The 23,394-nt window shown below is 39.2% G+C and overlaps 1 protein-coding gene across 1 annotated transcript in view; it reads left to right on the forward strand.

Annotated features, from left to right (window-relative positions):
* The window catches only part of TXNL1 (thioredoxin like 1), a 28,759-nt gene extending 10,548 nt beyond the window's left edge, over positions 1–18,211 (forward strand). The window contains exons 4-8 of the mRNA XM_006272608.4: positions 1,797–1,919; positions 2,882–2,951; positions 3,553–3,725; positions 10,360–10,464; positions 17,956–18,211. Coding sequence (XP_006272670.1) covers positions 1,797–1,919; positions 2,882–2,951; positions 3,553–3,725; positions 10,360–10,464; positions 17,956–17,985 — 501 coding nt within the window. The 3' untranslated portion in view covers positions 17,986–18,211. The remainder of the gene's footprint in view (positions 1–1,796; positions 1,920–2,881; positions 2,952–3,552; positions 3,726–10,359; positions 10,465–17,955) is intronic.
* Positions 18,212–23,394: the final 5,183 nt, after the last annotated feature.

A 23,394-nucleotide genomic window follows, 5' to 3' on the forward strand; every position in this document is an offset into this window, starting at 1 on the left:
GCCTGCCTGCAGCCCCATCCCATCTGCCCAGCTGAGTGTGCCTGCTCATGAGGTCCCAGCCTGGTCTCCATGGACACCCTGTCCACTCCATCTGGCACCCCAGGCAGTAGGTGCAAGGCAGATGGTTTGGGGTGCCTGATCAGCAAGGCTGCGTCTGTTGACGGCAGACAAGCTGGCAGCAGCAGCCAGAAGTGTGAGGGTAAAGCGAGCCACCACTGCAGGTGCTACCAGGAAGATGAGTCCAACCACTGTACCACCCAGCCCTATGGACTACAGCTCCTGGCCTGCCCGAGAGCCATGTGCAGGGATAGGTCAGGCTGTGCTCTGCCCCAGGTGGCACCTCTGTGCCTGGGGGCAATGGGACGGCCACACGCACTGCAGCCCAGGCTGCCCCATACACTTGGGCTGGGTGGAGTCCTGCCTTGTGCTGGATAAAATCTCCTGGCGGGCCATATTTTGCCCACTGCAGCGTAGATCATGTCTTCAGCCACAAGTTGTAGCCTAATGGTAACCTGTTGGTGTTCTCTCTTCATACTTTGTAAAGGGTGAAGAACCTTAGCAAGATTCTTTATATAAGAGAGCTCAGCTATGAAGAAATCTGGTATACAGTAAATGAAGCAATTGTTGTTCTTTGCTGTTCTCAAAAAGGCTGGGGAATTCTTAACACCTGATAAGTCTTCATTAAATACCAAACCTGCTGGAAATGTGTGCTGTCTAGTCATCAAAGCCTTTTATGAAACTAGCAGTTTCTTTTTTTTTTTTCCCTAGCCCTCCATGTGAAAGATAACAAGATTAGCTTTGCAGATGGAGCCTGGAGTATATTGCTCCAAGTGTTACTAGACTGTTCTATTATGGTGTATGGTTTATCTTTGAAGAGGTGTATTTCTGGATTTTCCTACAAGATCATTAAAACTTAAGTTATAATTCCTGCCTTGAAACTGCATTTCAAAAAAGTTTTGGGGATACAGGTTTGATAAAGAAGTCAGAACACAGCCTCTGATAACTCTCTTTTCCCTGACTAAGATCTTAGTAAATATATATTCCAGGGAATGTGTGGTTACAAATCTTGTAAATGGGAGGAGAATGTTTATACAATTCATACAGTGGATGTACAGTAAAAACCTTGTAAATTTTGAAATGTGGGGGACAAAAAATTAGCAACTTTGAAATAAATGTGTTCAGAATAAATGTACACGTGGGAATTTACATGCATATAAATTACTATGGGTATATACCGACTTAGTTCATTCACATGCAGGACTTACTAACTGATAAGAATAAAGTGAGGAGTTATCCCTGGTCCCTCCAACCCCAGTCTTGCCCCCAAGGTGAACTAAGTCTATACATCCCCATAGGAATTTAGGTGCATACAAATTACTATTCATACATTTATATTGAACCTATTTAAAGTATTTCAAAGTTGGTATTTTTTGGTTCCCTGCGTTTCAAATTAATGAGGCTTTCCTGGTCTAAGGGACCGGAAAACAGCTTCAGCTGTAAAGGAATCATTTCAAATTATTTGCATGATAAGACATACAAAAACCTATCCTTTCAGATGGGGAGTGACAATAGTTTTGAGGTATCCAATACCTTGAACTATCAGATATCAGATGAATATGGTCTTACTGTAATGCCTTCGTAATAAGGTTGTCTTTTTGTTTTAAAAACTGGGGAAGAGAGAAATACTGTTTCTTTAGATTTCATTCTTTTCTTGATGAGAAGTTTTACTAGTTGACAAATACTAGTGCTGTTGAGTGAGTTGCCTTTCAGGTACTTAGTAACACACTCTCTTTCAGATGGATTTAATGCCATTTATTAATAAATCCGGCTGTGAATGTCTTAACGAAAGTGACGAGCATGGGTTTGATAACTGTTTACGTAAAGACTCTACCTATCTGGAATCAGACTGCGATGAGCAGGTATGCTATGGGAGATTGGAGCTGGAGGGCTTTCTTTGTCCATGTGTGTCTTGCAATTTAGAATATCTCCTTCACAAAAACAGGTTTTCCTTTGTGTATTGGCTAACAGTTATTTCATTCTTGTTGGCTTATGGAAGCCAAAAGTTTAAGGGGAAGGAGAAATAAGTAAAAACTGTGTGAGAAAACTGTAATAGCTTTTCTCATTTTTCTGTTTTTGGTTAAACCAATATGCTGAGTACCAAAGCATTTACCAGCAACCTTACAACAGCCAGCTATGAAGACAGTTAAAACATTAACATCATAGAATTAAAATAGTAAAACAGTTTTGTTTTTCAATTCACAGTATCTTTTTAAAAGGAGGTAAGGAGTAAATTAGTTTTACCCTACCTATGAAGTTTCAAAAAAAGGGTAGAAATAAACTTTTAGATACACTGAAAACATAGAGCAAATACTTTAAAATGCACTTGGTATTATCAACAGAATCCTAAATTGTCTGGAGCCTTTCAGGGAATGAAATGTGTTGGGGTTATCTTGACCTTTAGGCTTCAAGCTTTTCATTCCTGAAAACTTGTGGGTGTTGTTTTTGGATGTCTACAGGGCCACTCTTAGGCACCTTAGATGTAGCATCTAGATATGGAGCTACCCAAAAGTATGAGCCTAATCAGATACCACGAGCAAGATTTTTCTAGGTTTAGGACTCTGATTTTTAGCTACCTACTTACTCTTGCCTCTGACTACGAGCTTCAAGTTTCTGGTGAAATGGCTTTCAGTGAAGGCTTTTTGCTTGAGCACTATTAAATGATAGTCATGTTTTAATTGTTTTACGGAAGGATTCACATTTCTGCTATTTCCTGTGAATTAATAAGAATTTTCACTTATTTTCATTTAATTAACTATTGCTTTCTGTTTGAAAGTGTCCTGGATTCAGAAATGCCTCATCCTTTTTTTTTTTTTTTCCACAGCTGCTTATTACTGTAGCTTTTAATCAGCCTGTCAAGCTTTATTCTATGAAGCTTCAAGGACCAGATAATGGTGAGTAATGTGCATCTGTTTGTTCACACAATAAACTTGTTCCCAATTAGTTTCCATTTTATACAGTTTTTAGTGGGTGTCCAGATTTTAACTAGACTTTTAAATATCCAAAACCTAATTGCTGCAGTACCTGTTTTCTGAGCAGTATGATTATTATTTGTAAATACCACATTGTCACAGCAAAGGCAACTAATTTTGGCAGCATTGTCCCTGGATTCCAGTGCCCTCTGGAAATCCCTCAGCATCTTTACTGAAATACTAAAAACAGGGGTTAATAAAATGGAAGAAGTAATCAGTCGAGTAACCTTGCCCGTTCTTTATTGCATGTAGTTTAAAACATCTTTGTTTTTGATAGGTCACAGGTGCTTGTACTGACAGTGCATGGTATGAAAGGGGAACACGCTTAAAAATTATTTAAGATGAAGCTATAATTACTAAACTATATTATTTCTTTTTTAGGCGGCAAAGTAAAAAAAAGAATTAAATTACCACCAGGTGGTAGTATATAACAAACCAATATTGTCTGACCGAAAATATTTTTGGAATCTTATATTTGTAAAAAGTGGCTCTGTTACTTAAAATTGAAAATTTCTTAACACAGGTCAAGGTCCTAAGTATGTAAAAATCTTTATAAACCTCCCACGGTCAATGGATTTTGAAGAGGCAGAGAGAAGTGAACCAACCCAAGCCCTGGAACTAACACCAGATGACATTAAAGAGGATGGTATTATCCCACTTCGCTATGTAAAGTTTCAGAATGTTAACAGTGTAACTGTAAGTAAAGCTTTCTCTCCCAAGTTTCATATAGACAGTAATACAAAACTCTCAAAACATTTAGGGCAAAATTGAAGATTGAATTAAAGATTTTAATAAGGCCGATGACAGTCCAGAATATCTGTGTATTAATGACCAGCTCAGGTTCATAGACCCCCAGGACTGGAAGGGACTTCATAGGCAATCTGACCCAACCCTGTGCAGATACGATGCTCTTAAATCATCCTTATCTAATCCTTATCCAACCTCTTCTTGAAAATAGCCAATGAAGAAGACTTCCCAGCTTTCCTGGACAGTCTATTCCACTGCTTCATTGTTTTAACAGGAATGGAGTTCTTCTTGGAGGTCTAATTTAAATCTGCTTTGTTGCAATTTAAAGCTATTGCTTTGTGTCCTGCCTTCTGCAGCAAAGGAAACGGTGCTGCTCCATCATCTTTACAGCAGCATTTCATTTGAGGGCTGCTATTACATCTTCCATTGATTGCCTTTTCTTCAAGTTAAGCATGTCTAGTTCTCTCACCCTTTCTCATATTCCTTGCCATCAAGCCCCTTTATCATTTTTTTTCATCTGCCTCTGGAGCAGGGGTGGGCAAAACACAGCTCACAGACCAGATCCAGCCTGTCAAGGGGTTCTATCTGGCCTGCAGTGGGTCCCTTGGCTCCACCTGGCCCAGGAATGGGGAGAAGCCCAGGCTGTGGCTCATGCAGCCAGTTGTACCTGGGCATGCAGTGGGATAGGGGTGGCACAGTGGCCTTAATCAGTTTCCTGGCAGTCTGTGCCGCAGCAGCTCATTTTGGTTGGCTGCTGCTGCCTGGGGACACTAGATGGAGTGGCCAGATAGGTGGGGTCTCCATATGGACTGGCCCAGGACCCTTTCAGGCAGGGTGCACTCAGCCAGATGGATGGAGTGTGGCCTTAGGCACACAGGTGGGGAGCAGGGCTGTGGCTGGGATTGCAGGAAGGTTACAGTGCAGGGCTGGAGCCTAGGGCATAGCCCTAATACACTCCCCACACATGCCTGCCTGCAGAACTGGTGCCTGTCACGGGGACATGTAGGGAGCGGATCACGGATCTTCCCCGAGCTGCAGCCCCATGCTGTTAGTGCCCCACAATCCCAGCCCTGCCTGTCCTGCACCCAGACACTGCTCACAGGTCCCTGTGGATCCATTCAGTTCACCTGGCTTAGCATGGCCTTTCAGAAGGGGTCCCAGGCTAGTCTTGTTGGAGACCACACCTGCCTGTTCTGTCAGACACCCCTGGCGGTGGGTGTTGGGGCAGATGGGCCCCAAGGCTCATCAGTTGCCCCTTTCCCCCACTGTGCTGGCTCAGCACTGCCCTCTTTCGTGCCTCCCTCCCAAGCCTGCAACAGCTCACCAGAACTCCTGATGTGGCCTAAAATGTGGAGCTCAGAACTGCAACCCTCACTGTTAAAATAAAGACAGAATTTTCTGTCTGATTTGAGCTCCCAGCCATCATTACTTTCTGTGCATGTCTTTGCTTTTTAAAAGTAATATAGTATGCCAGACTTCCCCCTTTTGCAGATACTAATACTCTGTTGTCATTATCTCAGTCACTTCTTGCTAAGCTGAACATATCAAGTTCTTTAGACTCTCCAAGGCATTTTCTCCAGACTCTAAATCATTATTGTGTCTCTTTTTACCATTTTCTTTGGGTTTTTTCTCTCTTTTTTTTTTTTTTTTTTTTTATATGGAGGTACCACTTTATTAAAAAAAAAAAAAAAAAAAAGTAGAGGATTGTATTAGCTCTCTGGCAGATTTTTATGCTCCAAATTCATCAGCATGTTTATCCACTGTGAACCCTAGATTTCTTCAGGCAGTGCTTTTCAAGATACATTTTCCAATTCTATAGGCTTGTCCTGCATTCTTTGTGTTTAGAAGTATGATCTTGCATTAGGTTTTACTAAATGCTTTTTGTTTGAATTGGGCTCGTTCTAGGAAGTCCAAGTTGATTTGTAGGACTTCCTACAGATTTTTGTCATTCACAGGTTTTTCCATCAGCAGTAACTTTTTTATACTTACTTCCAAAATGTTTATGAAGTGTTGCATGTGTCAAACTTAGTATTGATCTCTGGGGAAACCTTGCTAATATACACCTTGTTGATGACTGTTTTTTGAGATCTTTCATTTAACTAGTTCTTACTCTAGCTAATGTTCAGTTTATTGACACACTATAATGCCGTCATTAATCAGAAGTTCATGCAGACCTAAGTCAAAGTCTTTACAGAAGTAATGTGTCTATGGTTTCTCTTTCAACCAAACTCGTAATTTTAATTTTGAAATTAAGTCCATTCATGTCAGACACATTTATTTTTACAGAAAACCTCATCACTGGTGCTGGAATCTTATCTTTTCTGAAATTGAAGTCAGACTAACAACATTAAGTTTACCTTGATCATCCTGCTCATCCTTTTTGGGAGGGTGCTAACATTGTGTCAGTACTTGGTCTTTTGCATTTCTAAAATTGTAGTATTCAGAGGTTTATGAAATACTAGTATGAGACCAGAGATTTCCTCTGCCAGCTGTTCTTTGGTGCATGTCATCAAATCCATTGATTTAAAACTGCTTATTTCTGGTAGATGTCACTTTAATACCCTTCCTAGCTACTACTACTCCGGCCAGGTCCCAGAGGACTGGAAAAGAGCCAGTGTGGTCCTCATTTTCAAGAAGGGGAGGAAGGAGGACCCAGGCAGCTATAGGCCAGTCAGTCTCACCTCCATCCTAGGCAGTCTTTGAAAAAATTATCAAGGCTCACATTTGCGAGAGCCCGGCAGGACAAATTATGCTGAGGGGAAACCAGCACGGGTTCATAGCAGGTAGATCATGCCTGACTAATCTAGTCTATTCTGCGTCCAGGCGTTTTGTAATCTGGTCATAAGAGTAGGGGTTGATGTCGTATACTTAGACTTCAGGAAGGCCTTCGATACGGTATCCCACACCATACTGGTAAACAAGTTAAGAGGCTGTGACTTGGATGACTACGCAGTCCGGTAGGTGGCGAATTGGCTGGAGGGTCGCACCCAGAGAGTCGTAGTGGATGGGTCGGTGTCGACCTGGAAGGGTGTGGGCAGTGTGGTCCTGTAGGGCTCGGTCCTTGGACCAATACTCTTCAATGTCTTCATCAGCGACTTGGACGAGGGAGTGAAGTGTACTCTATCCAAGTTTGCAGATGACACACAACTGTGGGGAGAAGTGGACACGCCGGAGGGCAGGGAATAACTACAAGCAGACCTGGACAGGTTGGACATATGGGCAGAAAACAACAGAATGCAATTCAACAAGGAGAAATGCAAAGTGCTGCACCTAGGGAGGAAAAATGTCCAGCATACCTACTGCCTAGGAAATGACCTGCTTGGTGGCACGGAAGCGGAAAGGGATCTTGGACTCCTAGTGGACTCCAAGATGAACATGAGTCGTCAGTGTGACAAAACCATCAGAAAAGGTAATGGCACTTTATCGTGCATCAGCAGATGCATGACGAACAGATCCAAGAAGGTGATACTTCCCCTCTATCGGGCGCTGGTCAGACCGCAGTTGGAGTACTGTGTGCAGTTTTGGGCACCACGCTTCAAGAGGGATGTGGATAACCTGGAGAGGGTCCAGAGAAGAGCCACTTGTATGGTTAAGGGCTTGCAGGCCAAGCTCTATGAGGAAAGACTGGGGCACCTGGACCTCTTCAGCCTCCGCAAGAGAAGGTTGAGAGGCGACCTTGTGGCTGCCTATAAGTTCATCACGGTGGCACAGAAGGGAATTGGTGAGGTTTTATTCACCAAGGCGCCCCCAGGGGTTACAAGAAATAATGGCTGCAAGCTAGCAGAGAGCAGATTTAGACTAGACATTAGGAAGAACTTCTTCACAGTTCGAGTGGCCAAGGTCTGGAACAGGCTCCCAAGGGAGGTGGTGCTCTCCCCTACCCTGGGGGTCTTCAAGAGGAGGTTAGCTAGGCATCTAGCTGGGGTCATCTAGACCCAGCACTCTTTCCTGCCTATGCAGGGGGTTGGACTCGATGATCTATTGAGGTCCCTTCCGACCCTAGCATCTATGAATAATGGACTAGGAGGCCTGTCCTCGTGTCATAGGTGTAAATCATTCTCTTCCTTTCCAAATACAGATCAGAAATATTTATTCAAGTCTATTTCATTGTATGTGAACAATTTTGTTTTCTATCTATAATTGGCCTTATTACTGTAAAGGATTTTTTTAGGTTTTTAATATATTTAATTCTCTGTTTTCCTTAGGTGTATCAGCTCTGTTTTTCCCCACTGTTAAATTCCTTTATCTTGTTTCTATACTTCATAGTTTCTAATTATATAATTTCTGTTTATCTTCCTCTTTCCATTATTACATAGTACTTTTTATTTCTAATGACTACTTGCAACCTGCTATTGAACCTCATTTGTCTTGTCTGGAATCTTCAACTCTGTTACCCAGTCCATCCCTTAAGAAAATGAATGGCAACAGTCTCTGTTTAATGAAGGCTAGACATAGTCATACCATGCCAGATACCTAGAATATAATGCTTTACTGAAGCCACAATATCAAAGATAAATCATCTCAGTAAGTAGTCTCAGAGGCCAACGTAGAACAAGCAAAACACTTGTACAGAATTATGCTTAACGAGATCCAGGGTACTTTCATGGGACCCTACAGCTCACCTGAAAAGTTTTCAAATTAAATTTGTATAACACCTTCTTTGATGCATAGTGATGTTTCTTTGTCCCTTCTGACATCTTGCTCATATCCACTGCTTGATAATGTCCAATGGTCCTCTTCCAGATTCATGGATTCATATATGTACTTGTAAGTTTATCTTCTCAAGTGTTACTTGAGGAACATCCTGTGGAACTATGAAATACCCGTGGAGCTGGGCAGAGCGGCGCGGTGACCACTTGGTGCACCGCCGCCCCCCCCCCCCCCCCCCCCCCGCCAAATTCAGCGTGTCCAGCTGCCCAGCCCTCCCCCCCCCGGGCAAATCCGCTGCTGGCTTCCTCGTGTCCAGGAGCAGGATGATTTGTCCCAGGCCCTGCACCATGCTTGGATTATCTCTGACTGTATACTTAATAAAACTCACTTCCTTTAAGTTTCATTTGTGGGAGCGGATTAGAACAGCTTAAAAGGAAAGGGTTGACACCAACATTTGTCTGAATTATATCCTGTCCTTGAGTGTACCATTTGAAGGTTTCCTTAAGAGGGTACGGACACCCATACATTTTGGAGTTGCTTCAAAGGTCAATGGTTGTTTCATTTTAATAGTTGTATGTGAACAAGCCTGGAGTGATACTAATGTAGCAAAAAAGCTCAGGCTTTTAACACTGCTTCATCCAGAGTGGTTTTACTGCATTTGTATCATTCCCAGCTTGTCTACACACAGGTGATACAAGTCACCAGCTGCTGCCCTTTTGATATATTCCCCTTTTGAAACTGCTTCATATGTCCATACCCTGAGACAGGCTTCCACAAATTAGCCCTACCCCCAACTTTGTGTTACTCCCATCCTCTGCCCAGTCTGCTGCTCTGCGTTCTGCCCTGTGCTTCCTAGCTGATCTGCTGCTCTGACTTCTGCTATCTGCCCTTTCTGCCAGCCTCTCTCTGAGGCTGCCTGTGCTCTCCCTAATAATGCTATATGTAACACGCATAGGCTGTCCTTGCCACTTGTATCATATGCCGTCAGTTGGCTACCACTCCTCTAAGAATATTAACCAAATCTGATTCTAGTTGCATCAAATCACTGAGTACAAGTATAATCCCCAGACCTGCAATTGTGTGAGTGTGAACAGTCCTGTTGCATCTATAGGGTTATTCATTGTCTTGAAGTTAACCTACATACAAGTACTTGCAGGGTCCTCAGTATTAATCAGAATAATCAAAGACACCAATCCAATATATTACCACACTTCAGCACAGTGTCCTATCCTCCGTTCTGCTGCTTCTGTCCTCCTACAGTTAGATTTCTTCATAGCTCTTACTAGCCCAGATTCTGTCCTTTCAGGTTATTCAGGCCCTAGAGCAATGGTTTTCAACCAAGGTGCCCACCCCAGGTGCCTTGATGCCCTTTCAAAAATGCCATAAGGTTCCACACAATTTTAGCACAAACATGATTCATGAAATTAAACCAATATCCAACAGAAAATTGTAGTTAGTGTCTTTCTGAGTTCTTTGCAACAGAAAAGCTGCTTTATTTTTCTATGATCAAAAAAGAGTGAAAACTAAGAGCTTGCATCTTCAGAGGGGTACCTCAAGTTTATCCAAGGTGCCTTGGCTCTCTAAAAAGGTTGAGAACCACTGCCTTAGAGGAAAAATCAGCTTTGTGGTAGTTGAAAATAATTTTAAAGTATGATTTCCATATTGAATTGGTCCTGAATTTAGCAAATACCAAATACTGGAAGAAATTCCCATGTTGCCAGCTACTGATTTCCCTTGTGTTTGCAACATGATGGCAGGAATCTTTCTTTTAAAGGGGTTGGGGCGGTGAGGAAGAGTCTGAATTTGGATTGCACTGCTGAAGTTATTTGCTGTCCTGGCCTCGCTGTTTCTAAAAATTTGGGGAAATGGCAATGCCTCTCGTAAGGGAAAGACTATTTGCATATATTACATCTGTTGTTTTGTCCTTTGTTAGTTATTTGTCCAATCAAATCATGGTGATGAAGAAACAACAAGAATTACATATTTTACGTTTATTGGAACTCCAGTCCAGGCAACAAATATGAATGACTTCAAGCGAGTAAGTGGTGTTAATTTTGAAATGTAGATTTTAAGTTTTTAATTAAAATGTCATTAATTGAAAGATCCACTTTAGTTGATATTTTATAATTCCACATCTTGACTTAAAGTAACTCTTGCACCTTTCAGAACACCTATTTATCTTAAACTGAAGTGCTTACTCTGATACTATTTATAAAGTGTGTGGCTATCATTACATTGGAACACTCCAGCAATATAAAATAAGAGCATGAGAAAGATAAACAGAAGCAGTAACCAGTTGAGGAATAGATGCAAAAATCATTTTTAATATTTGCAGAGTGTTTCAAATGGGGTATTGTCATATGTCTTCATGGTGGTCAGTTTCTAGAAATACCATTGCACAGAGGAAAACAGAAAGCAGGAGTCAGCTGAAAAGAATCTGGACCAGACAATTTTGTCTTATTGATAATATTAAGCAGGCATATGAGAGCTTCTACTTTTACACTAACCAGTGTATTTAATCCTTATGCAATTTCATAATGTAATTTTTCAGTTCTTCTAGTATAACTTAAAAACATTTTATTCCTAAGGAAGTTCTATCAAGCTATTCTTTGGTATCTGCTCCTGGAGAGCCTCAATCAAACTGAAAATGGGGATTTTGAAATCTTAATGAAAAGAATCCTTAATAGGCAATTAACTTGAGATAAGGTGAAAGAGTTATAAATAGCTCATCTCCATCTCAGACTAACTAGATAAAATTACTTGTCTTCTGTCAGTGAACTAGTTAAACTTTTTAAGGTGATAACATCACAGTTACACTCACAACATAATTCCTTTAAACAAGTATGTTTGGCATAAGAAGTTAAGGGCTCCTATTTGCCAAGATTTCATTTATTTAAGAGTCTTGATAAACCTTCCAGTCCTATTCTTGGAAACCTTTGATAAAACTCTTGCAAGGATTTATTGATAAACTTGTATCCCATTGCTTTAAATAGGTTCCTGCAAAAAAAACTATTTGGAGTTTAACAGTTTGACAGTTTTTATCTTATAGCAAAACCTGAAAAGACTCGCTAAAAAAGCTGTCTTAATAAATGTACTAGGAGTGATTGGATTTACAACTTATAGTGGCTTAATGCAATCTTTTCATTTCAGTTGTTAAAAGGAGAAGAAATGTGTAGATTAGAAGTGTCATAATATCAGAAGTGTCTCGATTACTCAGTGAAAATGGCAATTTTTTAAAACATTTCGATTCCTCCTTCCTCCGTGACTTGTAGTAGTATCACAGCAGGGTAGTGACTGCTGTCAAGAATGTGGTCAATATTTATTATGACCTTCAGAATTTCACAAGATTCTGGAAATATTTTTTATAGTGAAACTTTGTAGACTTGGTCTCCATTCGAAGGGAAGCATTAACTGCTAAAGGAAATGGATTTGAGTTGAAAGCTAAAACTGGACCTGCAGGATTTTAAAAACACCAAGGGGATTTTTGTTGTTGTTTGTTTTTTGTTTTTTTACCTATAAATGATAAGAACTGCATTTTACACATGAACAATCCTCATTGGTGAACGTTTGTTCAGGGAAGAGTTTCAAACTTCACTGGTAGGACTGACCTTCCACAATAGAAAACTTCATTAAAAGTTTTTAATGAAGTTTAATGAAAACATTAAGTTTTACAGTTTAAGGTTGCACATTTGCAGAGCCTTGCCCAACTGGTGCATCTTAACCTTTAAGCCTGTATGTTATTTTATGAGTAGCTTCCAGTGATCTTTTCAATGCAGTCATATACTCTGAATCCACACTCTTTGTCCTTGATAAAATGGCAAAAGCACCTAGAACAAGCAGCTTGAAAAAACTCTGGTTTGGTTGGGGGAATCTACACATCAGTTCCTGGCTCTGTGAAGCTCAGGTTTTTAAACCTAGAAAAGCTCCTGTAGGTGTTGGTAAATACTCAGCCAGTTCCACTCGCTTGTACATGTATGTGATGCAGTAGAAGGCATGCATACTTTATAATAGCAGAGGAGTATATTTGTGTCCCTATGTGGCTTCTATTTAGAAAGGTCTAGGAAACTTAAATATACCATTATCAAAGGAACATAAAGTTGAACACATAAAATGAGAAAATGAATTAAAAGGACTAATTCAGAACAGTTTTAAGCTGGGGGCAGTAGTAGATGCGCTGGAGGGTAAAGCTGGGGTTCAGAGAGACCTAAGCAATCAGGTCTGCAGGAAACGACCTGGGGCTTACAGTGGACAATAAGCTGGATATGAGTCACCAGTGTGCCCTCGTTGCTAAGAAGGCTACTGGCATACTGGGCTGAATTAGTATTAGTGTTGCCAGACGATTGAGGGAAGTGATTCTTCCCCTCTGTTCAGCACTGGTGAGGCCACATCTGGAGTATTATGTTCAGTTTTGGGACCTCCACTACAGAAAGGGTGTGGACAAATTGGAGAGAGTCCATTGAGGGCAGTGAAAATGGTTCGGGGCTGAGGCACATAACTTCTGAATAGAGGCTCAGGGAACTGGGTTTATTGGCTGCAGACAAACGTGAATCCCCTCACGCCCCCCCCCCCTTTTAATTTCCCAAATATATATTTTTTACATTCATTAAATAGTTTACTTGATATGTGGGATTTTCATAGTTTCATAGATGTTAGGGACTGGAAGGGACCGTACAGATCATTAACTCCAGTCCCCCTGCACTTGGGCAGGAAAGACTGCTGGGATCAGATGACCGCAGCAAGATAGGCATCAAGATTTTATGTATCTCTTGTATGTATATAATCAGTCTGGAAGATTTAAATCTTCCTCTGTTGTTTCTAACCTATTTATGACAGTCTTTTTACAATTTAACTGCAAAACCATACTGTTCTATTAATGTAGTGCTGGAAATTATTTTTATTCGTTGGTAAAATATACTGAATAAAGTTTAACTAAATCTTTTTTGGTTCCATCTCCTGTGCGCAGTTACCTTCATTACACCTCCCTATTTTCATCTCTGCTTCACTCACTAGTCTTAACTTTGGCTCTAACTGCCCCTCACTTTTCATCTAATTTTATAGTTATAGAAATAGTTATGTAGTAGGTCTTCACATTCTCATAAATTCTGTTCCTGATTAAAAAATACTCCTCCCTCTTCTTTTCATTTCACCTCATCATCTGTTGTCCTAATACTTTTTTTTTTTTAACTTAAATAATAGTCAAGCAAGGGTAATCTTATTTCTAGTATTATTAACAACAAACATGCTTTCAATCAGTTAATTTGTTTGCCCCAAAAAGGTGGCCAGTATTTAAAACATCCAGTGTGGTGTACGTTTTACTCTGAAAATCAGCAGAGCCACTAGCGAAAGCATCTCAAAGATGTCAGGAGTTTGTTGGAATACATGGATCCAGTTATTCATTTACAGTCAATTGAACAAAACAATACCAAACAAATCACTCCTTCTGAAGGAGTAGCTACTGCTTCTCTTTTCACAACTGAACTGTAGCCTGTGAGAAGTGTAAACTTGACTTCAAACAATTTTCTAGTAAAAACTAGATGCACTGAATTATTGTGAGTGCAGAAAGTGAGTGAGTGGCAGGGGAGATGGGAGAGAACTTTTGCCCTTGCTAAGTAGAGTGGTCCTGAGCAGCCAGAGAGTAAATTTACTTGAATTTTCTTTGAATTCACTGCATTATTAAAAAACAAAAAAACAAAAACGTTTTGTTTGCTTGCTTTAATGGCCATCTTTATAAAAGTGGTGTAAGATGTGTGGTAGTAATGGGAATCAAACATCATGGATATGTTGGTACTTTAGATTTTACGTTTCTACCAGCATGACGTGCGTATTAGTGTGAACTACTCAATCTGTTATGAAGACTAAATTACTGTAGCTGATGAATTTTAAAATGTTTTATACCACACACTTTCTAGGCCAAATTGCCCTGTTAACCAGACCAGTAAAAGCAGTAAATGTTTCAAGGATGTGGGTTTATTTTATTTCCTTATTAGTACCCTAGAGTTTAGGTAACTTGTTACTGAATCTTGTGATGAATTTGCAGGCTTTTTTTTAAATAAACTTTTATTTGATATCAAATATGCTTTTAACCTACTGTGCATTGTTATACTCATTATTAACAGAAGTTAATAGTTAATTAACAGAAGAAGAACCTTTACAACAAGTAACATAGGCTGCTTGCAGATTTTATTTTTTTTTTAAGTGCTCTTTACTGGAAGAAGCAGCACGTTACTTTAACCTGCCTCCACATCATCTGTAAAGATCCAGTGCTTCAGCCAGGCTTTTTGGCACTTTTATGTAATAGCTGATTGAATCAGCTGTAGCTAGAAGTACCAAAATAGCCCCACTAATGTGCATGATTTCTTCAGATGCAGCGGAGCCAGATTAAAGTAATGCGTTACCTCTTATGGGCATGCATGGGGCTCGGCATGGGAACATGCGGAGTTTAAAGTAAAGCAACATTTTTCTTTGGGGTTTCTTTTGGTTTAGTTTTTTTTTAATGTCTGCAAGCACCTGTTTTAGGGTGGGGACTTATGCATGTGAAAAAATTTTCCTCTCCCCTTTCCCTCTACCCCTTCCCCCCTTGAATTAGTATAACTTTTTCTTTTGTCTCAATGCTACTCATTTGCACTCCTAGCTGCTTCTTGTAACATTTTGTTTGTTTATTTTTCAGCTTAACTTCCCAAACCCAAAGAACTAAAAATGCAGAAGAATTATAATTTTTGTAATTGATCTTGTCTCACACTGCTCCCCTTCTTGCTTCCTCTGCTCATCTAGTACCTGTCTCTCCTTTCCCATACTCTCACCAGTGGTACAAGAGCCTTCTCCTCTGCAGCTTCTGTCATCTGGAACAGCCTTCCCGTGTGTCTCCTTCTCATCAACTATTTTTTTTTTGATATCCTATCTTAAAAATGTGATCTTTTATCACCTTGCTTTTTGATTTCCATTCTTTTGTTATCCTTAAAACTAGCTGCCATGAAGCATTTTTCCACCTGTTTTGTGTAACATGCTCTGTCTTGTATTTCATTCTTCAAAGCAGTTTGAGATGCAGCTTGTAAAAGACTGCAAAGTATTGTACTTCCTTTTCTTTCTTTTTATGTGAATTTAATGGGGTATAATAATTACATCATCATACCATATTATTTCTGTCAATGGTAAGGATAACCTTGCTTCTTAATTTCTGATTTCTGCTTCAAAATGTACAAATTGAGCACACTACATAAATTGACTAGTTGGTTAGCATTTTTCGTAAATACAGTATTTCAAGCGACTCCCTGCTGTTTTTAGACTGTTGTGAAGTGGTCAGGGAATTTGATTTTTTTTTTTAATTTTATTTCCAAACATTTTGCATTAGGTTAGAATTGCATAGTTTTATTCAGATCTGAAATCTTAACAAGCAACTGCCATGTGGGTTATCTTAAAAACAATGACAGGGAGATAGACTAAATGCTCATGGAAAGAATAGCAGTATTTGTGTAGTGTAAATTCTTACAGCTGTTCTGTATTTGGATTGGGAGCAAATGAACCTCTTTGGCCCATGATGACAAAATATCCATACTGGCGTGCTTAACTTTTGCAGATAATACACATGGGAGTGTTGACAATTTCCACCTCTGACTGGTATAGATTTATTTTTTGATTGATGTTATATACCCGCTAACATCTTTTAATCTTTAATATATTGGTGTTTTTGTGCTTAATGCATATCTGAACACTGCTTGGTGCTTAAGAAACACAACCAAACAATAAATATTACTCTATCACTTATTCGCCAAGTTTAATCTTATATTTTTAACTTGACTTAATGGAAACTTAACCCAAGTAAATAGACTATTTCTTTTCTGCACTTTTGGATTTTATGTTCTGGACTGGAATTGTTCTAGCTTTAAGCACTAGGCCTCACAACTCTGTAAACACACTCCTGACCATCAGCTCTTTGGAGGAGGAGGAGATGATGGCTCTTACGTAGCTCTTTCCATCAGATCTCCAAGCATTTTTCAAAGTAGGTCAGTCAGCATGTCTCCTAGAGCAGTTGCAGCTGAGTGGTGAAAGCCTTTGGCTATTCCCCATGGGGGCTGAGGAGGGGGCAGGAGTGAGACCGGGCATAGATTGTGGGGTAGGTTGTGTTCCTCACTGACATCCTGGGAAAAAGTCAGTTCCTCGTGTTTGCCTTGTTGAATTATTTCAGCCAGTAGTAAAGGATGGAGCTTTACGAACCATGCCAGGCAAGGACTTGTCCTTAGGATCCAGTGAACCACAGTGAGAACCATCCTATTAACACATTTTACCCCAGGAGTCAATTTATTAAAATACATTTTTACTTCTTAGAAATATCAGTGTCACCATTGCTCATAATAATCTCAAGTAATGAAGTGTAAAATTGGGCTTATTAAACAATGTGGCTTTATTAGAAACATAGGATTTAACAGTTTCAAAACCCTTTTATAATTGGACTCCTGGCAAAACCTTGTTGGGTAAGTAAGTATTTTCAACTCAGAGGGAGAAATGGGGCCATATCTGTAAATCAAGAGGCCAAACTGATATTAGAAAGTTCCATCTTCCAGTCTGGTACAGTGATTATTAAATCGGTTTATTCCCACTCCTCTCCCCCCATGGCTAATAACCGCTTACTGTCTTGGGTTACAAGACACTAGATTTAAAAGTGCTTCTCTGCAAAGTGAGTAAAAATGGTTCCATCTTAACAATGGATCTGCTCCCTATGTCTCGTGTCGACTCATCTTAGCCAAGTAAGACTGATTCTGTTCCGTTCTGTGCAGAAACAAGATTAAGGTCCAGTCAGCTGCCCCTGTGCCACCTGCATGGAGGTAACAGGGTTGCACAGAAATTGGAGGGCTAATCCGTGTTCCAAAAAGTCATTACGTGCTGGTGATGTGCAAGAAGAAAAAAATCCAATTTGACTGGTTCCTGATTTAAGTTTGTAGATCTGGAATTGGAAGCTTCTTACTCATACACTAAGTGTGTTTGATACAGCAGTAATTAAGCAAAACTGGGAGGCTCCTATGTGCCATTTTTAGGTACTTTTCAGTGTTGAATTGCATTATAATGCAAAAATTCCTGATCAGCCTCCTATCTTTAATGTATACCTAGTTGCAGGAAATGAAAAGCTAATTGGGGTACGAGTACAAAAGGGAGGGGCTTGTTGCAGTCTTCAAGAATAGTATTTTTCTTTTACATTGTATTTGGCTGTGAATCCTTCATATGTACCTTGTTTGGTGTATATTTTTAATAGTGTGGGCTGTTTTGTATTGCAGTTACTATTTCCTAACTCATCTCAAAAGAGATCTTGCTTTGCTATCTGGATTAATACTAGAAAACAGGATTCTCTCACATGCATTCCATGTCCAACTTAATTCCAGGAGGGATTTACAGCTCCCTCTACTGCCAGCATTAAGATGCATGCTGTATAATAAATATAGTTGAAAATTTAAGAGCACTTAAATTACTAAGGGCTATTACATTTTTTGTGCACTTGCAAACATACATTAGTGGTTATCTTCTATTTTTCTTTTATCAGGTAGTAGGCAAGAAAGGAGAGAGTCACTAAGATGGAAAAGACACTGGAAGGCCTTATTTCAATCAAATGAGATCTTCAGTTTATCTCCAGCTCCTGGATAATTGCTTGACCGTAGCCAGAGACTGTCAATCTGTTTCATTTAATGTCATTATCAATAAATCATTGCTTTTGTTGAGATGGAGTTTCAGAGTGTGTTTCTGTTGTAATCTTGGTACATGTATTTGTAAATAAAATTCATTAATTTTGCCAAGTTTAATTTTGTCATTCTAGTAACTAAAGCTTTTTCAATGTTTCTTTCATTTAAATTTCAAAACTGGACTGGCTTATCTTTAAAAACAGAAGACTTAACATAGACTGCATTTGTTTAATTAGTTCAAAATGTCAAATTTACGTAAAACATCCTTGGCTTTCTGAAAGTACATTTTAAAAAGAAAATCCAGAGCTGGCTTGTAATAAGCCTCTGCTAATTTATAATCAGTGTTCACATAATACAGGTACATTATTCCCAAAAGGGAATATTTTTTTCTATTTGGAAGTTTCCATTTTACCTTCCCAAAATAAGGGTGAGGAAGCATGTATCAGGTTACTGTTGCATCAACTTAACTGTAATTGTAAAAAATGACACAGTGGTAGTAGGATACAATTCAGTACAAATTAGTTGGCATGATGATCTCTTGCTACTCTTTTGAAAGCTATATTCCCAGTTTTATAATAAATGTTGAGCTTATTAGCCAGGCAAATGAACAAGGACACAGTGCAGATGATAACCAAATGCTTTTGATACCTGTAAGTCGACAAGATTACCTCTGTTTACTGCTACGTTTTATTGGGCATTGTGTCCTGTCTCTGAATCTTGATATAGAAGTGCTCATGGTAGATAAGGTTATTGTATTTTAATCTGAATTATTTAAAGTATTGTAGTCTATGCTCAACTGCTTAAACCCCTTCAGTAAATTTCCCTGGAAAAGTGCCCTAAGTCATTTTAATAAATCATGCATTGATCAGCACTGTGTACATACACGGTGCTACATAAATTCCTAGGAAGTTTTACTAAGTGTTTTAATTGGCATAATTAGTTTCTTTGTAAAGTTAAATTTGTTACATTTCTAATTACAATAAATCCCAATAAGAATTAAATCCTGTTCTAATTGGCATTCTTTTCTTTAACACAGTAGGGATTCTTCCTTTCTGGCTTGGCAGATTTACACATTAATACCAAGCTAACTTTCTGTGCAGAGATATTTTCTTTCAACAGAAAGTTTGGGATTGTGCAGAAAACCATACTTTTTTCTTTTTTACATGAGGCACTTTCTTAATATACTGCTACATACCCACGTTTACTCATCTGTCTGTATTGCACATATTTGAAGGTATTTACTGATGCCTCAATTTTTCTTTTTGTAATTCCTAACTATTTTGCTTAAATGGGGGTTATGAGGCACGTAAGTGACACTGTATATAGAATTTAAAATCATTTTTAAATATAATTGAGGGCAATATGAACAACTGTTCCTGTTTATAATTTTGTACACTTAACTACCTTTTGGGTTATTGTTGAAGTGCCTCATCTTAAGTATTGCTTACCTCATACTATTTATACCTGAAAGAATTTGATAACTTAGTGATTCTCATCTTTGTAAAAGATTAGTTAGATTTATATTGTTTACAAGACTTTTCTGTGACATCACTGGTTGCATAGTGCATACCTTCCGTAATTATACTATGTACATAGATCTAAATGAATGTTTAGAGGTAATTGTAACATGTTTCACTTAATGGAAAGTGGTATTAAAGTTCTGCATTATCAATTTCAAATACAAAACGGAACCCTGAGACAGTATTTTCTTCTAGTAGTGAAATTGTCAAAAAAAAGAAGGTATTATGAAGTATTCTTGGCTATTAAAACAAACATGCAAGGATATAGAAGAGAAATAATCTTTTAGTTATTTAACTGGCTTCTCAATAGGAATTTGATTTGTATTTCACAATTATGTTAATAGACTCAGAAGTATTTTGCTACTTATAGCATGTGGTTTCACACCGCTTAATACCATCCAAATGTTGCGCCCATTTAACAGAATTTGTTGGCCCAAATGAGCAAATCGCTAACATTTGTTTCTATATTTATAATAAATTAATGCAGTCATTTAATTCAGCCTGTTTCTAATCTTTGACTGCTTATTTTCATGTGTGTATTCTGTGCATCCCTGCAAGTGATATTAATTTGCGATCAGACAGATCACATAAAATGGTTTTACAGTTTGATATATTGCTGAAAAGTTGTAATTAGAGGTGACTTGCAAAGGACTATTTAAATTTCAGTTTGGTGTTTTCTGATGCACGAAAGGCTTTGTCAGATTTATTTGGAAAAAGTTGTGGGGGGTTGTAATGTGTGCAAGCTTCCACTGGTTTAACTTGCAGCAAAAAACTTATGGGGGTTTAGATTGCTTGGTTGGTGGGAGGATGGGTTGTTTATTTTTGGTGCAAATATGTGTCTGTATAGTTATTCTGGGATAATTGTCCTATTTTGATCTTTTAAAAAAATGGTAAACTGGTGGGAATTTCTGCATAATCAGTGCCTTCAACTGACAAATTTGTTAATAATTACAGGGAGGAGGGTGCGGTTCTTTAGGACCATAAGGGACCATTCAATCAGTTAAGCTAAACTGGTTTGCTATAGAAATCCATTCAATTACTAATGTTCAATTTTAATTTTTGTAATGTTTGCAGTTGTTGCTTTGTTACATCGACACAAGTTTTGGGGCTTCAGCACTTCCCCCACATCTTTGTGATCTGCGAATTTGAACAGGGTGCTTTTTACCCCCTTGTCCAAGTTACTGATGAAGATGTGGAACAGTGCAGGCCCGAGGACTGAGCCCTGGGGAACCCCACTGCCCACATCCCTCCAGGTCCCTCCCTCCCTTAAGGTCAGGTGCGTGGCCACAAAACATTTCTTTTATTTCCCCTTGAATGTATTACCTGGCTTCTGTGGTTGGTTGGTGGTTTTTTGTCTTCTGCAATAGTGCTATTGTTTTGGCCCTATGGGCCCAATGAATGGCACAGGGCCAGTCTGCAAGCTGAATCGAGCCCCATGCCATCCCCACCTGGCCAGGATCATACAGACTGAAGTACCCTCAATAGCCCTTTCCATTCCTCTGTAGCAGGGGCATAGATTACTTCTATGAGATCATGAGAGCATAATTTACCAAATTCTCTGCCATGACAAGGGCTAATGCATTGGCAGTGCCCTTGACTTCATTGCTGTCTTCCTGTGGCATAATAGAACAAAATAATCTAATAACACATTTGTTACTTTGTAGCTTTGGTGTGCAGCAGGGCCAGAGTTCTTGTGGGTCCCTTTTTAGTTAAGTATTTTAGTACAGGCTTGTCTGTGATCACAGAGAACTGGGTTCGAGTTGTATGACAATGACCCAACAGATCGTCCCAATGCCTGTGTTCTCATATACTCTTAGATTGAGCCTAATGGCTTGTTTGGTTAAGCATGCGTTCCAGAAAGGCATCCCCATTCTTCTGGCATCTCCCAAGAAGAGATGGCCAGTCTACCACTGCTTCAGTAACTCAAGGGATTATTAAACATTGTATAGTTAAAAACATTCTGCCATTTTAACTTTCTCTGGCTTTGTCTTTAAGCAATTCATAGCTTGTTATACTTTCTCTGCTAATTTAGAAGCCTTTAATATCTCGTAGTTTCTCTTGCCTGGTTTTGCTGAATGTGTTTGTTGTGAGGGGAGGATGTATAAAGTCTTCCCCAGATTGCCTTTCAAGAGCATATTAGTTGTTGAAGCCGTGTAGGTGCTAACCCTTTTTGTGGTTCACTTTTTCTCCTGTTTTATCATTCATTAGTTGTTGTTTTTTTTTTCTAGTTTCTATTGTCTTCCTGGTTAGAAGGGACCTGAATTTGTAATCCCGTATTTTTGTTCCCTTCTATTTCTTCCTTCCCCTACCCCACCAAAAAGAAATATCCATCACATCCTTTTTAAAAATGGGCTCAAGCATAATTTGTCCTGTAAAACAGAATTTCACATGGACCTAAAAGCACCTGTTTTTTGTTTGTTTTTTATATCCCACTTGTTCAACAATATTGAAAAAGGACTTGTATAAACATAAATTGTACTGATTTAACTGAATCTGGTTTATCAGTGATCTGGTTAAAACCATATAACCTGTTGCATAAATGTGTATGGAATTTTAACATTCTTAATTTCTGTACAAAATAGAGGGCTTTAATGTTTTTGGGAGTTAACTGGACTCTTGAAGCATCTTTTTCTTCATCCTATGCTACTTATTGAAGTGTTACTTTTTGGTAAAATCTTTTTTTGAGTGCTGAAAGTTAAAGCCTATGTACCCCTAGGCTCACATTATATATGAGAGGGACTGCTACCGTGCCTGATGTGATGCATCTGCCTAAATTGCTTGGAGCTTTAGTGTCAAAGAAAAGGAGGGATCCTGTTCTGATATTGAACCCAAAACGACGTTCCTTTCCTGTAGAATTTTACGAGGCCAGATGTGTCGATGGAAGGCTGCTGACAGAGAACGAGGGGTTGGGAGGGGAGAGAAGTTACCCCTAGTGTGGGAAAGGGGGAGGTTGATATTGGAGGGAGATATTTTTGGTTCAAGGGTTTAAACCTTTTGTGGGCTACAATTTTCAATGTATGAACATACGTGGGTAAGATGGTAAGACTCCCTTTTCCTCTATATGCCACTTTATCGTATATACACATCATGGCTGTGGCATTTACAAATTTGTTCTGCAGGATCTCTCCCGCTTGGAGTTTAAAATAAAAAATGATGTTATGGCTTATGCTTGTAAAGACTTTCAAAAATGCTTATGATCCCAGGACCGTTGATTCTAATACCTAATAATGACCATTACAGTGTCAGTGTTAATCTGCTTAGTCTGCTTGTCATACAGGTATCAGGTTACATTCAATTAAATACAAAATGTTGCAGTAAATTAAATCTCTATGGAGGGGAGAAAGCATCACAAATTAAACTATTGAATTTGAGGACCTCACCTAGACTGTAACAGAATAAGATGCCTTATTTTAAGACTACCCGTTTCCTAAAAGCCCTTCATACTGCTCCAGTTCTAGACACACTTCTGTCTCCTGATCATGTCATTGGTTCCCTCAGTCTCTAGCACCTTTCTCTGAAGCATCTGGTTTTGGTCATTATCAGACATATTACTAGACTAATGACTACCTCTATTGATCCCATCTTCCAGTTTGTATGCTCCTCATGTCACCTGTGGGGTTTTTTTCCTTCCCTTCTCTGAAACTGGGGAGCCTGCCCCTAGTGCAAGTCTGCTTCCAAAGTCCTACCTCTGTACACTTTGTTTTTTTTTTTTTACCTTGTCTATATAAACTTGCTCCAGTCTTCTCAGCTCAACCTATGGACCACATAACACTCTGCCCTCTG

The sequence above is a fragment of the Alligator mississippiensis genome, chromosome 3 (assembly GCF_030867095.1).
Source record: "Alligator mississippiensis isolate rAllMis1 chromosome 3, rAllMis1, whole genome shotgun sequence".
Taxonomy (NCBI): domain Eukaryota; kingdom Metazoa; phylum Chordata; order Crocodylia; family Alligatoridae; genus Alligator; species Alligator mississippiensis.